The sequence below is a fragment of the Mytilus galloprovincialis genome, chromosome 9, assembly GCF_965363235.1.
Source record: "Mytilus galloprovincialis chromosome 9, xbMytGall1.hap1.1, whole genome shotgun sequence".
Taxonomy (NCBI): Eukaryota; Metazoa; Mollusca; class Bivalvia; order Mytilida; family Mytilidae; genus Mytilus; species Mytilus galloprovincialis.
In genome coordinates this window covers 58,725,395-58,744,084 of record NC_134846.1, presented here as the reverse complement: position 1 = coordinate 58,744,084, position 18,690 = coordinate 58,725,395, and the positions used below count along the sequence as shown (strand labels likewise).

The 18,690-nt window shown below is 31.2% G+C and overlaps 1 protein-coding gene across 3 annotated transcripts; it reads left to right on the top strand.

Moving 5' to 3' along the window:
• The first annotated feature begins 375 nt into the window (after positions 1 to 375).
• On the top strand, positions 376 to 17,880 carry LOC143045424 (solute carrier family 15 member 4-like). 3 transcript variants are annotated; one of them, XR_012968953.1, is made up of 9 exons: positions 376 to 764; positions 2,245 to 2,343; positions 5,657 to 5,700; positions 6,534 to 6,591; positions 7,026 to 7,195; positions 10,127 to 10,308; positions 11,815 to 12,001; positions 15,332 to 15,520; positions 17,710 to 17,873. XR_012968953.1 is itself a non-coding variant. In XM_076217910.1 (9 exons), exons 1-9 carry the CDS (start codon positions 518 to 520, stop codon positions 17,850 to 17,852), a joined length of 1,401 nt encoding a protein of 466 aa, XP_076074025.1. In that variant the 5' UTR covers positions 380 to 517; the 3' UTR covers positions 17,853 to 17,880. The 3 variants fall into 3 exon arrangements, 1 of the variants encoding a protein (XP_076074025.1); XM_076217910.1 differs by having other exon boundaries at positions 380 to 764; positions 6,534 to 6,673; positions 17,710 to 17,880; XR_012968952.1 differs by lacking the exon at positions 11,815 to 12,001 and having other exon boundaries at positions 377 to 764; positions 6,534 to 6,673.
• Positions 17,881 to 18,690: the final 810 nt, after the last annotated feature.

Sequence of the window (18,690 nt, the reverse complement as noted above, 5' to 3'; positions counted from 1 at the left end):
AAATCCATGTCATTTGGACTCTGTTGGAAAGTTGTATCATTACCAATCAAAAACATTTTAAACAATAAAATCAATAGTGATCAATGCTATTATTTTCATTTTTTGTTTCTGAGACGACCCCTCACATTTTACCTGTCGTAGTCGTTCTCAACTGTAGGTGTAGACAATTGTTCAAAAGGTCTATTAGAGTCTGGGTGGCATACAAAACAACGAGACAATATCAGCTCTATTTAGCTTTAAATCGACTTATCTTTTTTTTTTTAAACTTTTGAATGATCTTTACATTTCCTTAAATAAACTGATTTAAAATCAGGTAATTTTACTCATTGACCCATATTGTACACTTTCACATTGATATATTAAAGGCAAACAGAAAGTCATACCTGGATAAAGCGACAATTTAAAAATAGTTGGACTTTGATGGCGAATGTTTAAACAATTGTAAACACGAAATTGACAAAAATTTGAATGTTTAAATTCAAATTGAAAAATAAACAACGGATTCGTAGATAGTCAAATGGAAGAAACCGACCCACTACTGCACTCTAACAGAGTACAACGTGAAAGTACATCACTACAGAGATCTGATCAGAATGACACACAAAGAATTCGTCCAGATAGGATTGCTGTAGTTTGTATTATACTGACTGTTATGTGTGAACGTTTAGCTTATTACAGTGTTGTGGCTAATCTCATATTATATTGCAACTCTAAATTGGGCATATCATCTACAAAAGCTACTGATATCAACCTAATATTTACAGGTGTAGTAGTTTCTTCAATTTTTGTTACCTCTCATTATGTTTTCGTTGAATGCTCTTCATCTTCGTACCTTATTTACTTCGTACCTTTTTTACTTTTGTTTTATTCGAGCGTCACTTATGAATCTTTTGTTGACGACACGATTGTCGGCGCAAATACAAAATTTCAATCCTGGTACAGTATTTATGATGACTTAATTGGTACATATTTAACTTTAATATCTCAAAGTGTAGTATCTATGGTATTATTTTAAAGGTCAAATGTTTACTTTAAACCACTTTACGAGAGATAAAACCTTAAAAAAGGTTTATATTTACTTGTTGAAAAGATAATTTATTTCCTCTTTATTGACAGTGAACTTAGTCAATTTTTAATCAAGTCGTAGGCAAAGTGCAGAAAGCATTTTATATGGACGTTCTCTCACTTAAAAAAAATATTATTAAGTTACTGACAGAACTACTCATTCATATTTGTTAAAATAAATACGAACCTTTTTGTTAAATATATACACAAAAAGAAGAAATTAACTAAATGACTACATGTTTTCTTAAAGTAGATGGTATAGGTGTATGCGAAGAGTATATAAAATTTGAAGATGAGAAAATGCGGTAAAAAGAAAAATGATCTTGCAATAGTCGATGGTGTTTCCTTCTATGAGTTGTTGTTTTTATAGTTTTTTGCGCATGTTTTAAATAATTCTTATTAAAATGATGGCAGTGAGAATTTTTTGTATACCAAATAGTCTAATTTAATACAAAAAAGCCATGAAGAATTTAATCCTGGTTTTGCTACTGCAGAACATACAGAATGATTTTTTTAGAAATCAAATGCTTTCAAGTTATATTTTTTGATTTCTATAGGTATTCACAGTGATCAAATTTGATAAAACAACAATAATAAGACAAACAAAAATCAATTAAATTACTATCTGATAAGCTAACACAACAAACAGGTTGTGTGTGCAGTTTTAGCCTTCGCCCTAAATAATTAACGCAAAAAAATACTCATACCAGCGTGATTTTTCAAATTTGTTACATAACGAAATATTGAAAGGATGGGTTCAGTGTGAACGAAGGCTCCGTGCAGAAGGCCGAACTTTGACCTATAATGGTTTTTATAAGTTTCAACATGTTTTAATATAATATCTTAGCAAACATAGCTTTACATTACTGGTAATCAAAACTAGCCAGTGCTAGATCTATGCAGGAGGTTAAGTTGATGATACGTGTTTAATGTTTCATTTACAAAATGTAGATTGACAATTAAAAACAACCATATTCTATAGTTATAAAAACATGTCTCTAAGAAATCCTCTTTGGAATTAGGGTTAAAAATGTATATATTTTCAATTGCTTTGGAATTTTCTATTCATCTGGAGATGTAGGGCGTTATTCAAATATGATATGATAAGACATCTCTTAAATTGTGTCATGCTGTTATATAGTATTCGTTTTTTGTTGAACATTTTTGTATGTTAAATAGGTTCTGTATTTCTTGTACCTGCATTTGGAGGATATATTGCGGATGTCTATACAGGGAAGTACAAAACAATTCTAGGATCTGGATTCATATATATTTTAGGCAAGTTACTTCAAAACTTTATCATATAACACATATACAATTGTCATATTGATGAAAAGTGCAAAAAAGAAATATTTATATTACATTACAGAAATATACCCTTGTTTCTTGGTATTTTATATTTTATGTGTTTGGTTAGGTCATCAAGTTAAAGCTTGTTGCCAGTGACTATAGTATAATCATATGATTAATTAATATTTGTAATCTATATGTACTTGTGTCTTTATTATATCATTGCTTAGGTTAAGAAGCGCTTTTCGTGTGCTGATAATGAATTTTTGCTCTCTTGTGCAACTTGTATGTGTTAATTGATTGAGATTAAGATTGAAGTGTTTGATTTTTTTTTAATTATTTATTCAGCGATTTGATAAACGATTTTTCATTCGAATTTTCCATGGATTTTGGTATTTTTTTTATTTTACTCTTAAAGGGGAAGATCGGTATCTAATTGAAATAATTCTTCAACATATTCATGTTCCCCTGTCTTGAGTCATACATAAGTGTTAATGATGATGATCGATAATGATAATGAAACACTTATATAATAACATTTACGGTACCAATTTTCCTGCACAAGATGCCCATTTCGGCAATACATGTCTCTTCAGGGATGCTCGTGGCCAAAATATTTGAAATCCAAAGCTTATATAAAAGATGAAGAGCTATAATCCAGAAGGTCTAAAAAGTATAGCTAAATTCGGTAAAGGAATCAGATCTTTGCATGGGGGAGCTTATTTGATCAAGGGACAATTAAAAAAATTGGCATATTTTTTTGGCGCCTCTCATGCGGGGAATAGTTTTGAAGATTGTCTATCAGAAAATTTTGCGAGAAGGAAATAAATACATGTGCAGATTTACAGTTTAATATTTTGATTTTTCGGACTCATTTTTTTTCATTTGTTGAAAAATGTAGATCATAATGTGAACATTGTTAAATTTGAAAAAAAAACTGAAATAAAGACCGACATTGTTCAGAGGGTTAATCCTTTGTGAACTTTTAGACATACTTCATACTCGAAAAAATAAAGACAAACATCAGCAAGCATTTATTTTTAGCTCACCTGGCCCGAAGGGCCAAGTGAGCTTTTCTCATCACTTTGCGTCCGGCGTCCGGCGTCGTCCGTCGTCGTCCTGCGTTAACTTTTACAAAAATCTTCTCCTCTGAAACTACTGGGCCAAATTTAACCAAACGTGGCCACATCATCATTGGAGTATCTAGTTTAAAAAATGTGTCCGGTGACCTGGCCAACCATCCAAGATGGCTGCAATGGCTAAAAATAGAACAAAGGGGTAAATGCAGTTTTTGGCATATAACTCAAAAAGCAAAGCATTTATAGAAAAATTTAACAGGGGTAAAATTGTTTATCAGGTCAAGATCTATCTGCCCTGAAATTTTCAGATAACCGGTTGTTAGGTTCCTGCCCCTGAATTGGTAATTTTAATGAAATTTTGCTGTTTTTGGTCATTATCTTGAATATTATTATAGATAGAAATGAACTGTTAACAGCAATAATGTTCAGCAAAGTAAGATCTACAAATAAGTTAAATGACCAAAATGGCCAATTGACCTCTTTAGGAGTTATTGCCCTTTATAGTCAATTTTTAACCATTTTTCGTAAATCTTAGTAATCTTTTACAAAAATCTTCTCCTCTGAAACTACTGGGCTAAATTAATTTAAACTTGGCCACAATCATCTTTGGGGTATGTAGTTTGAAAAATGTGTGCGGTGACCCGGCCATCTAACCAAATGGCTGCCATGGCCAAAATATAACATAGGGGTAAAATGCAGTTTTTGGCTTTTAACTGAAAACCCAAAGCATTTAGAGCAAATCTGACAAGGGGAAAAATTGTTTATCAGGTCAAGATCTATCTGCCCTGAAATTTTCAGATGAATCTGATTACCGGTTGTTAGGTTGCTGCCCCTGAATTGGTAATTTTAAGGAAATTTTGCTGTTTTTGGTTATTATCTTGAATATTTTTATAGATAGAGATAAACTGTAAACAGCAATAATGTTCAGCAAAGTAAGATCTACAAATAAGTCAAATGACCAAAATGGTCAGTTGACCTCTTTAGGAGTTATTGCCCTTTATAGTCAATTTTTAACAATTTTCATAAAATTTGTAAATTTTTACTAACATTTTCCACAGAAACTACTGGGCCAAGTTTATTATAGAAAGAGATAATTGTAAGCAGCAAGAATGTTCAGTAAAGTAAGATGTACAAACACATCACCATCACCAAAACACAATTTTGTCATGAATCCATCTGCTTCCTTTGTTTAATACTCACATAGACCAAGGTGAGCGACACAGGCTCTTTAGAGCCTCTAGTTTAAATTCGCGTTCCGCTATATAGATGATACTCTTTCACTAAATTATTCATAATTGGGTGGCTATATTTGTTGTTAAACGCAATTTTTGTCTATCCCATTCGACTTGAAGTTTATTATAAGTCTTCCGGATATCTTAACTTGCATCTAGAAATTGAAAATTATCATCGGGTAAAAATATTTTTTTACGACAAAAAAAGGGGATGGCAGCTGTCCTATTGCAAACTGTTCTTTCCTATATAGCAACATTTCAGCAGCGCCTGCATATGATGTATATATTTTTCCACTGCAAGCTATTTTCAACTAAGAAATCATGTTGTAAAGTTGAACTCGTCCCTTTGAATGTTCATGAACTAACTGACAGTTATAAATATAGGTGTTACAGCTGACAACGATAATATTTGAGTTTTGCTATTGTCATCACCGAAACATTGTCCTTTTCTCCTTATTTGGGATATCATTGAATGAGAAGATTAACAACATTTTACATGATCACCATGATGGATGACACAAGTTGAGCAGGATATACTTACACTTCCAGAGCGCTTAGGTTTTGATTTGGTTGGTGTTGTCAGTCTTTACTTTTCTTTAAAGTTTTTCATAGATTGCAGTTTATTTTTTTGTCGTTTTTTCGAGTTTTGCCTTGGTATTGTCAGTTTTCTTCCACTATATATATATTAAAATGATTTGTATCATGCTTAATTACCTGTTGCTTTGATGCAAAATATTTATTGATCTTTAATTTTGAAATGAATAATACAAAATTGTTATTTTTACAAATACTACTAAATGATCAATGTAGTGTGACGATTATCTATTAACCAAACTATAAGATAACAAACTACAGCAACCGACTAGTATTTTATAGTTTGTGTAATTGAAAACAAATACGTTCAATTATAAAATATCATTTTTTTTTGCTTTCCACTTTAATTGTGTTTGAAGAGATGGAAATTATAACACTTAATTTTTGTATTTACAGGTCTTACATTGCTGTATTATTCAGCCATAAATGGAATTTCTCATGTGAGTTACACACTTTATGAGTTTTCATACTTAAAATTTAAAACTCCTTAAAGCTGAAATACATCGAAATTGATTTACATCTTGTTTGATGGACTTGTAGACATTAAAAAGAGGTCATGATTTAAATATAGTTAACCTATTACTTAAAATAAATGAGTATTTCACATGTCTTAGATAACTTGTTTTGAAGTAGTCGCTGTAACTTGAATATGAGGTCAAGGACAAAGGCCATATGAAAGACTGCACTTCGTTACATAAGGCATCTGAAAAAAAAGTATGAAGCGATCCGGTTTTCTTATTGTCGCTGCCACCAGATAGTCCATCCTATTTCACAGCGAGACAAAACCATCAAAAAGTACAAAAGCTGCTATTAAAGGACAATATAATGGATAGGCGCATGTATCCACATATTTGTGTGACAGTAGTAAAAAGACATCAATATCCCAAAGACATATCTTAATTCAAAGTGTACATGAACAAACTGACAACACAGAAATTTGGAGCTCGCAACTATACTTGTAAAAACTAACTTATGATACTCTTAATACAGTTCAGTATGATAGATTTGCTTTTTTTATTTTTACCAATGAAGAAAAAATCAAAATACTAATAGTAGTTAAAAGGCCAAACCCATTTGAAAAAGGAAAGTATTGCGAATTAAACGTTAAAAAAAGTTGTACCAAAATTTACTACGGCAATCTATGCTATTAATGAATGGGATAGATAATCAGTAGTGCTTTAAAATATTTTCATTACCGCTAAGATTCATTAAGTATATATTATATTGTTATCTTGATAGCTCGCATGTTGTTTAAAATTTAATTTACTTTCAGAAATTAAGAGAAGCACTCTTTTTCAGCTCACTTGTTTTCATAACGATAGGATCTGGAGGTATAAAATCTAACATTGGGCCATTAGGCGCTCAACAAGTAGAATGTTTAGGTACATCTGCGGTACAATCGTTCTTTAACTGGCAAGTTAATCATATGAACAATATTGATATATCTAACGAAAGGAAAATAACATTTCATCAATGCAATTTTGTAAATACATGTAATACAAATATATCAGTGAATCATTAAAAAAATATTCTCCTACGCACGTTGTATTGTGCAATAAATTCAGTTCTCGTTACGATGATGTTAAGAAAAACTTAAGGAGAATTATGAAAATGTTATTGCACTGAGATTTTTCTTCCTTATAATTTTTAAAAATAGTAAAAATTCAAACATAAAATGTACATAGTTAAAGCCTTGCATATACGATGTTAAGCTTTAAAACTATCAGTAAAACGTCATTAACAACCCATATTTATTTTTATTTAGGTTTTTCTGGTCAATTAATTTTGGCGCAGTAATAGCTCATACAGCAGTAGCATATGTTCAGCAGAAAATAAGATTTGATTACGGTTACCTCATACCATTGGTTGTGATGATAATAGGACAGTTTATATTTTGGATCGGTAGGAATAGGTACATAACGGCTTCGGACGAAGGTATTCATTTTTTTTTAAAAACAAATGTTTAATGCATATGCATTGTAAAATATTGAGACTGTATTATTAGAGCTTTCTTACAAATTGACGAAAGGTACGAACGAATGTAAAGGGAGCACGTATTTCATTTCCACAATAACAGTTAAAAGAGTCTTTGTTTTATCCAGTAAAACAGCATTCTTTTCTAAATCAAGTTTATTTTTCAAAAATAATAATATTGCAAATAATACACGATTTTAATATAACCAAACAGAGAAAAATAGTGTCAAATACACTTACGTCCGATACGTTACTTCCGTAAACCACGAGTACACACATTTCAGCGGGAATTTTTTAAGCACGAGTTTCACGATTAACTTTTCAATGGCATTATTGAAGTACATTAGTCTAAATTTAACGACAAGATTCACATTTATTTTTATTTTGTATAGTCACTTTCAGCAAATTGTCAAAGTGGAATATCGAGATTTGATTAAAAAAAAATGATGCTTCAATGTTTTTGAAAAGTAATGTTGAATAAATCTAGAAAAAACAGATTTTGTATATCAAGAAAATAAATCTACAATTTTGCACCATATACATTGTGGATTTTAATATAATGACGATTTAACAGTACACATGTTTGGAAGATAGACGCAGTTGTCACTTATCGTCCAGTGGCTAATATTTCATGAATGTTCAGGACTATAGGCAAAACGCAATTATACGTTAAAATATTCGTTCCATTGCTGCGGTGTATCATATATACACATTTAGGGGGGTGAATATTACCAGAGGAGAGGCGATGATTCAAAAGTTATTAAACGAGCACCAGCATATGGCAAAGTATGAAGATAATCTTTTTTATTCATTTTCATTTTATTATTTTGAGCGTTGAAAATTTTGAATCAAGGAAGTATTTGTGTTTTAATTTTTTCTTATTTTTCTGTAAGGGAAGAAGACAATGTATTTGCTTTGACATTTTCTGAGGTTAAACAGTGCAACATTGTAATATTGAAGAGTAGGGGAGGGATCGGTTTTTAGTCTTTTAGGGATATTTTATTCGTGTGACTACTAGATGTATTTAGGATATTTTGTAGTGTTGCCTCCTCCGACCTGGTGGTATCATTTTTTAACCTATTGTACGTCCCGAAATTCTAAAATGTTTATATATCTCAAGAAAAGTCCAATTTAATAAGTGTCGTTGCATGTAGGATTATAATTGTCCGAAATTCCACGACTACTTAGTATTATCTAAATATGTCAAAATAAAGGATCCCTAAAACGAGTCTTACGTATGATTCGTCAAGCATACGTACCTTTCGTCAATTTGTAAGAAAGCTCTAATACAACTTGGTAATTAAGTAACAGTTGATGGAAGTTGTGGTAAAAACATCAGTGAAGTATTACCATGAAATCCAGTAAGAGGCTCATCAATTTAAGATGAAATTCTATCATGCTACATTTGTTTTCGTCCCTCCCATAAAATTGTGGGTGTGACTGCTGTTAAACCATAAATATCATCATTATAGGTTAAGTTTTACGGTCACCATAAAGAATGGTTGATCCATAAAATGTGTCAGTGCCTAAGTTAACTGTCGACTTTTTTTTACTGTCACACATTTAAGTATTAAATGTATATAAATATCAAGAAAACAATCAAAGTGTGAAGTAAACCTAAGTGTTTCCATTAATTTCTTTTCTGGTTTTCTGTGATATGAGATTTAAGCATTTACTGGAAAGGTATGACAGAACATGATCAATATATCTGAGCCTGAAATAAAGAAGTGAACAAACTGTTGTTTTTTTTTTTGCTTTGGGTGACATTTATATATTAACACATTACAGATTCTAGAATTAATTGTTATATACTAGAGAAGCGTTTCTTCTACAAAAAGATCCATCAGTAACTCTTGAATAGAAAAAGGTCTGAAAGGCAAAATACAGCTACAGTAATCTTTTTGTGGGGTACAATATCCACATTTGTTTTGAAAAATTCAAAGTTTTGTAAACTGATGATTTATACTTATGAACATATCAATGATAATTCTCTATACTGGATACCTTAAAATCATATGAAACCTCAAATTAACATTTTACATTATTTTTAGTTTACTATTTAAATATTTTAATGATTTATTTCCTTGAGTTAGTTTTTATACTTCAAAAATATATTTTTTGCATTAAAAACAATATTGACCGAGTCTTTGTCTACTTGAGGAATGACACATTTGTTGAGAAGAAATGATACAAAATGTATACTGTATAAGCTTTTCCCGATAACTGCACCATTACCTTGTAAATCAAGGGGATCTCGGTGGCCGAGTGGTCTAAATAGCTCCTACTGTAATCACTAGCCAGTCAACACTGAGGTTGTGAGTTCGAACCCCGTTCTTGGGGGTGCACTCGCCTCCAATCTTAATTGACCAAGACTGTCGGTTTTCATATCGAAGGTCGGTGGTTTTCTCCGGTCAATCCGGCATCCTCCACCAATAAAAACTGTCCGCCACGAAATAATCTGAATGCAGTGCTTAAAAGTGGCGTTAAAACACAAAAAACAAACAAACCCAACAACAAATAAATGTAATATCAAGTCAAAATATTCCTTCAATTCAAGCGACCTTCAGATATATTAATTTCATTGATATCATAAGGTTCTTTCTTTCCAACAATCAAGTTGTTGCCCATTTTCAGTTGGACTAATTTGATTGATAGATGTGAAAAAAGGAGTGTTACATAAAAATGTCATTTCATCAGAAAAAAAAACCACCGGGAATTTGGGATCAAAATGAAATATGTTTAAACGATCAAAAGAAGTGCTTTTCATTACCTGAGCCTATCCAGCTGAAAGTGTTTGTAAGGATGTTGTCATAAAGAACAACAATGGGAGAATATGGAATCTTTGAAAAATTTCCTAATAAACAAAAACATTCTAATTCTATTTTTCTATAGGAAGCCCTTTCAGAGAAATATTTGGTATTTGTTGGGCTAGTAGATGCAAAGGCTTTGATCAAGCTGAAAGAAGGAATCATGGGAGAATTTATACCGAAGAGTCTGTGAAGCGTGTTAGATCATTTTGTAAAATTTTACCAGTGTTTGGACTCGCTATTGTATACTTTGGAACCTATGCACAGGTATTTAAGTCGCTATGATTTATTTTAAGATTTTTGTTTTATTTATTAACACTTCTTATATATCAAGACAGTCATACGCCCTAACAACAGAAGATATTCATATTTAATCATTTCAGTTTAACTAATCAACACAAATGGCCATTTAAAAGAAAATTGAAATCACTGTATCGAGTGAGACATTTCCAAATTGGTCTTATGTTTACAGAGTGTAACCACTGAGGAAGGAAAGAATAATACTAGTATTTGATTTCTTAATTATCGTTTTTATAAAAGAAAACGTTACAACTTATTTATATGTTTTTCTTCTTAGAAAATTCTATAAAACTAGTGGCCCGGGTTAAGGGAAGGAATTGGAGCCCACAAACATGTTCAATTCTGCCACATTTTGCATGTGCCGGTCTCAAGCCAAGAACGTGTAAATCATTGGTTTGAATTGTTTTCCCATTGTCATGTCGTGGCTTTTTATAGCTACTATGCGGTATGAGTTTTGCTCATTGTTGAACCAGAACAGGAATCTGCAGATGTTAACTTCTTTGACATTTGGTCTCAAGTGAAGAGTTGTGTCATTTGCAATCACTTCTCATCTTTCCAATAAGAAAGCCATGAAGTTTCATGTATACTTATTTTGCGGTCTGTCAGAGGGTGTTTACAGTAAAAATTGTTTGGCACAATCTTTTATTTATAGAATAATTTTTTGTAAATGTTCGAAATTAAGCTGAGATGATTTCCCAATATGTGTTAATCAGACGGAATGGAAATAAACGTGCTAAACATATTATATATAAAAAAAGAAGATGTGGTATAATTGCCAATGAGACAACCGTCCACAAGAGACCAAAATGACACAGAAATTAACAACTATAGGTCACCGTACGGCCTTCAACAATGAGCAAAGCCCATACCGCATAGTCAACTATAAAAGGCCCCGAAATATTTTCTAAAGATGAGACATTATCAGGCGAATGATTAAATGGAGGAGTCAAACAATTTGAAACCGAAATCATATATTATAATTGTAACGTTTGTGACTGTGGTGTTGTTTTACTATAATAAAAAAGCTGTTTCTGAAAAATACTAAAAAAAAACCTTGAGAAGACAGAATGATTCTTTGTCTCATCATGGTTTGTAATTTAATAAAGAGGCATTGAGTTGTATTTTATTGTTACTGTATATCATATATCATATTTCTTTCATACATAAATAAAGCCTTAATTTTTTTTATTTAAATTGATTTAAGTTTGTCTATTTAAGGCCTTTAATAGATTATAATGCGGCATGAGTTTTACTCATTGTTTAAACCGTATTGTGACCTATAGTTACGCACTTCAACGTCATTTGGTTGCATTGGTAATCATACCACATTATTTAATTCTCAATTTAATTTTTTTAAATCGCAAAAAAACTCACATTTTTGCGCAGTATATCGTAAATACTAAATTTAATCCTGGTATCTAAGATGAGTTTATTAGAAAGTTTGTTTTTTTATCAATATCTTAATTATTACAGACACATTCAACGTTTTTTCTACAAAGTGAGAGACTGGATATCAGTAAACTGTCGGATATTTTTCCTGATGCAGCGCTTGGAAGTTTTGACAACATTGCCATTTTAATATTGATACCTTTAATGGAAATATTTATATATCCTTTTCTGAAAAGAATAAATCGACCACCATCACTTTTACAGAGAATGGGTAATAACTTCGTACTTTATTTGGCCTTTTGAACTATTTTGGATTCGAGCGTCACTGATGAGTCTTTTGTAGACGAAACGCGCGTCTGGCGTATGTACCAAAGTTAGTCATGGTATCTATGATGAGTTTATTTTCATTGAAATATTTATATATCCTCTACTGAAAAAGATAAATCGACCACCATCACTTCTACAGAGAATGGGTAATAACTTTATTCCTTTATATTGAATTTCAAAAAGAAACGTATTGTGTTTTGGGGGAGAAAGAAATATAAACATCCTAAATTGTCTTTTCTACTATTGATTTTGTGTTGGCAGTGCTTTAAAGTTTTGAGAATAAATTGCCATTTTAATACTGATACCTTTCATGAAAATATTTATAAATCCTTTATTCTTTAGTTTCTATGTTGTGTCATGTGTACTATTGTTTGTCTGTTTGTCTTTTTCATTTTTAGTCTTGGCGTTGTCAGTTTATTTTCGATTTATGAGTTTGAATGTCCCTTTGGTATCTTTCTTCCCTCTTTTGGAAAAGATAAATCGATCACCATCACTTCTACAGAGAATGTGGATATCTCTTCCTTTATACCATATTTCAAAAGATAGATCATGTGTTTTGATGAAAAAAACATATAAACCTACAATATAATCTTTTTTCAGTGCTAAAATTGGTTTTGCTTTTGATTAAGTAAAACATAACCTAATATGTATTGCATTTATGAAAATATTATGGTCCTAGATCATATCGATATTATTTAGTTATATTCTGACATTGTACAATGTCATTCTTTTCTCAGGCTGTTTATAATTTCTTTAAATAAATCCGGTGATTCTCAAGTCACGGAGAACATGATTTGTTTATCAAGAATAATTTAGAACTAATTTTTAGTTTCTGTGAGTACTTTTGGATCGATACTGTATGCCTTTTGTCTTTGTGTTAGCTGTTTGTTGTGTTGATTGATACTATTTGTTTTTATGTTGTGCTGGTACATCAAAGGTTAGGGGGAAATTCGGTCGCTCTCAGATATTTTCAAACCCTCTTCTATCGATATATCTTTGTCCGAAGTCAGAAGCTGTTAATTTAGTGGTTGTCGTTGGCTGCTTTTTACAACAATATTATATACAAATCAGGTCGTTTTTTTCTTTTCTTTTGCCTTTATTTGATCATATTCTGTTCTGTCGGGGACTTTTAGACCTGAAAAAAAAACAGTTGACGTTTTGCTAAATGTTGAACACTGTTCAGGACAACAGATTCTGTCCAATGTTCTTGTTTGCTTAAGTGGTTGAATTCGCTTCATTTGGACTATATTTGATAGTATCATTAGCATTCATACCACATCTCTTATTGTATATACTTTGAGTATTTTTTAAACAAGTTTTTATAAACAATATCAATCATATATTGTATGTATATAATTTGATATCAGTCAAATTAAAGTTTCATGTATTCTTTCCTAATTTTTGATAGAACGCTTAATGCTAAACAGTAATTATTTGTTCTTCAGTTGACCTTTTTATCTGGCTTTTGTATGTTCCATAAAGATCTGTAGTTTGATAGTTGGTCTTATAATGGGTATTTGACCGTAAAAATGTTTTGCAATAATAAATTTTTATAGAAAAGTACAAATGTGTGACAAATTCCCTATAATTTGCTTCATCCGATGCAATTTCATGTCTTTCAATCTACACTTATTATACCCCCGCTTTAAAGAAAACCCCTCTGTGTCTCCATCCATCCGTCCCATGAATATTCTTCTTCGCATCTTTTTGAGGAACTACATTTTAAGGATTTCTGAAATTTGGTTTCAGGACTTATAGAAGTCAGCTATATCGTTTGATGCGTTTTCAGATAAATCACTCAACATCTTCCTGTTTTTTTTTCACATGATAGTCAAGTTGAACATTTGCTTCATATCTTACTCTGGAATTACAATACAAGTATTTCTGAAATTTCAATTCAAGGTTTATATAAATCAGCTATATCGTGTGGTGCGTTTTCAGATTAATCACTCAATAAACTTCCTGTTTACCGAACGCTTGTATCATTTACACATGATAGACAAGTTGAAAATGTTCGTGGCATCTTTCTCAGTAACTACAATACGAGGATTTCTGACATTTCGATTCATTGTTTAAATAAGACAGCTATACCAAGTGATGTTTTTTCGGATTCATCACTCAACATTTTCTTGTTTACCGAACAATTGTATCATTTGACACATGATAGCCAAGTTGAAAATTTTAGTGGCACCTTTCTCCGATATATTTGGGTTGAGGTATCTTCAGCTAACAGTAGCTCACACTTTCACTTGTGTAAAAAAGAAGATGTGGTATGATTGCCAATGAGACAACTATCCACAAAAGACCAAAATGACACAGACATTAACAACTATAGGTCACCGTACGGCCTTCAATAATGAGCAAAGCCCATACCGTATAGTCAGCTATAAAAGGCCCCGATAAGACAATGTAAAACAATTCAAACGAGAAAACTAACTTATTCATGTAAAAAAAAAAAATGAACGAAAATCAAATATGTAACACATAAACAAACGACAACCACTGAATTACAGGCTCCTGTGTTTGGATATATGTTTTGTTGAGGTTTTAAAAACACTATGGTTTAATTGTTTTTACCTGTGATCATATGTTTAAATGCATTCAGATTGTTAAAACAGAAATATTAGTAAATGTACAAAATGAGAAAGAATGACACTTTTAACCTAAAACAAATGTCTATAAAAAGTTAAACAATTTCAACAAAGCATGTTACATTTACAATGTATCACCAAAACTATTTTCAGCAATCCTTTATAACCCAACTAAACATTTGAATTTTAGTGTCAAAATCTACGTTTATTATGGTTACTCTTTAAAGCTCAAATTCTCGTAAAGTTTAACATCTTTTGGATTTTGAAAAATCACTAAAATGTCACGAGTCTAGAGCGCTTTCTGGATTTGCCTTCATCGGGAACGCTGAAAGCAAATTATGAAAGCCAAGACTGCACAAAATACGAAACAGTTGAAAACTTTTACGTAAAAAAAAGCTTAAAATAATAGCTTAATCAATATTAGGTAATTTTTTCTTGATGGTGGTAAAAGTTGTTTCTTATTCTTATCATTTCTTACTGTAAACACGGACAATTTAAGAAATGTTTGATATGAATCATGTCAGATCGAAGTACTGACTGCTGAACTGATGTTATACACGAGAACAGATAGTCCACCAGCATACTGTTCTTGCTGAAGGTGACCTATTTTCACTCATTTTGATAGAACGAATGCACATTTTTGATGGATTTGTTGTGAACAACCTATATGAACTACATTTCAGGTCTAGGAATGATATTTGCAGTTTTGTCGGTAGTTGCAGCAGGAGTTCTAGAAATATATAGAAAACACGATATTTCGCTCAATCAAACAATATTTGACAAAGACTACAATGCGTCGTCAATATCTATATTTACTCAAATACCACAGTTTACGTTGATGGGCACAAGTGAAGTATTCACAAGTGTATCAGGTAATAGCTATATTTTGGCATTTATGGATTCAAAGAATTTATCAACAAATTAATTCCTTAAAAATGAATTAGATTCTTATCATTCTTACAAATTTGAGACAAAGATCTAATTTCCCCACTCGTAAACTCTATCACAGGTAAACTATTATAATATATCGGTGTCATTGAACTGGAATGGCGTATAGATATTTTTGGTTAACGCCACACAAACAAAATGTTCCAGGAAATTTGCAATCTGATAAAATTAAACTACAAAAACAATTCAATTTCATGAGGAAAGCGAAGTGAAAATCAATATGAGTGCATCTTTTTTAACACATACGATGCAAACGACTATGCGAGCACATATTTTGTTTATTTGTTTCTAACATTCGCTTGCAAAGTTTACATAAACTTTGACCAAACTATGCACTTGCTTAAAATGCGTCTACAGTTTGTCGTTTATCGTTTGTTAGTACAAACGCTACATTTGTTTCTAACTTCAACCTGATTCAACGATGTATTTGTTTCTACTTTTGTCAAAGGTCTGTTTACCAACAACCTCTGCATGCATTATTAAAAGTTCACACAATGTCAGTAAACATAGATTAAAACGATGTATTTGTCTCTACTTTTGTAGCATTTAGAAAACAACAGCAAACGCCACACAATGTTTACAAAATTTTGTCGCCGCCATCTTGTTTACACTGGTAACAAAAAGTAGCTCCGTCAACGTCGTCTTTCTTAAAATAAATAACTCGAAGACCCACTTTTATTTATAAAATAAAATCTAAAATATTTAAGAAATATATACATGGGGATATATAGTTTCTTAGCTGGTTGCATAAATAACTTCGCATGCAAGAATCCTGTTAAGTTAATTAAAATATGATATTATATATGTAATCATCGACTCTCAGGACCGATAGCACAACCCCTGCCATATAGATGTAGAGAAAAATTTGTCAAATAATGTTAGTTCTCTTAGAAAAAAGTTTTGTACCCAGTCAGGAATATGACAGTTGTTATCCATTCGTTTGATGTGCTTGAGCTTTTAATTTTGCTATTTGATTGAGGTTTTCCCTTTTGGATTTTCCTCTGAGTTCAGTATTTTTGTGATTTTTCTTCTTTTTAAATAACACAGACGTTTAGCTTTTTGTCGAGCCTTCGACTTTAGTTAAAAAAAGAGAAACATAGCGATCCTACATTACATCGGCGTTGTCGTCGGCGTCAGCGGCGTTCACAAATATTAACTCTGTTGTTAAAGTTTTTGAAATTTTAATAACTTTCTAAAACTATCTTGGATTTCTACCAAACTTGAACAGAAGCTTGTTTATGATCATAAGATAGTATACAGAAGTAATTTTTGTAAAAATAAAATCCATTTTTTTCCGTTTTTTACTTTTAAATGGACTTAGATTTTCAGCGAAACAACACATTCACTTTAAGGTTAATGTTTATAAAATTTTAATAACTTTACTATTTTGGAAAACAACGCATTCACTCTAAGGTTAATGTTTATAAAATTTTAATAACTTTACTATTTTGGGTTTGTTCCAAACTTGAACAGAAGCTTGTTTATGATCCAAAGCTAGTATCTTGATGGAAATTTTGTTAAAAGTTTGTATCTGTGTATCTGTGTTTTACTAATTAATCGACTTAGTATCTCTTCCAGTTAACATTACATACAGTCTGCAGTTAAAGTTAATAACATTTATTAGATTCATAAACTATCCTGGATTTTTACCAAACTTGGACAGAGGCTTCTTACTGTCAAATATAGTATCAAGAGGAATAATTTTATTGATTTTTTCCTCATTGAAGTTGAACCTGCGATTAACAGCAAACGTAGCGAGACACTGGGGTCAACGGAACCCTTACAATTTTTTTGATATGCAATGTGCAGACTCAATCTTTTCATATTCTTTCTATAGCATCTAAATGAGATATATACATATAGACACACGAATATTTTATCCAAATGTCTAATCTTTACCATTATAATTTTCCTAATGGTAATAAATGCTTACCTGTTGGTGACCCTCTGCTGTTGTTTTTTATTTGGTCGGGTTGTTGTCTCTTTGACGCATTCCCCATTTCCATTCTCAATTTTATTAACAAGTTTAGTAGCGCAGACAAAATAGTCAACTATTTAGGCAGAATTTAAAAAAATTTCATGTACCTACTCTTATGCCCATAATTCATTGTAGGCATGGAATTTACATATTCGGAAGCACCAGACATGATGAAAGGAGTATGCATGGGCTTATATTTAGATACAATAGGAATAGGCGCTTTTTTTGCATTAATGATTATTAAAATAGTGAACGGAATATTTAAAGGTACAGTTTAGTGTAATGTAAATCACATAATTTGCGAACCTAAAAGCAAGTCATAGTATAATTGCAAAGCAGATTATACGAATTTCTTTCAGAAACAAGTTTACAGATACACCAAAAAATGATTTAAAGGATTAACTTTTCCTACACAAATATGTTTTTTCCTTTACAAGCAACAAAAGCGAAATTTCAACCTGACCATTCTAGAATGTTCTTCACTTTATAAGCAAATCAGAAATCTTACAAAAAATAAAAATAAAAATATGGCTTTCTTAAACCTTAAAAACCTTGTCATATTCTCTTCCCTGTACGGTTAAAAAGATTTAACAGCACTAATCTTTCTTCGTGTATGATTCTGAAAACATTCCAGTGGTCGTTGATAACTTCAAAATCAATTTACACATTCTGAAGACAATTAACTACCAACATAGAACATAGAAAAGGAGTAATCAAAATTAAGCTGAAATAATTAATGGATAAAAAAAATCAAAAAAATAAGTGACGTTTTTTTTCTTTTAATCAACCATTTATAGTTGGCTTATTTTTTTTTCATTTATTAAACAACATAATGTCTCGTATAATATGATATTATATCGATTATATGATTATATGCGTCCGACGCGTTTTTTCAGGAAATATCTTCATTAGGAATTCTAAGAAACAAACTTGAAAGCCATGGATGTATTTATATAGAAGGTACTTGATTACTAAAAAAGGACATTCAAAAAAGAATCTCACCATCTAAGCTCAACTTTGCATATGAGAGTTGGAACATTAGTTTCATAATGATTTAGAATTTATTTTATAAACAGAAAATTAAGAACTGTTTGTTATGAATATATAACACCTACT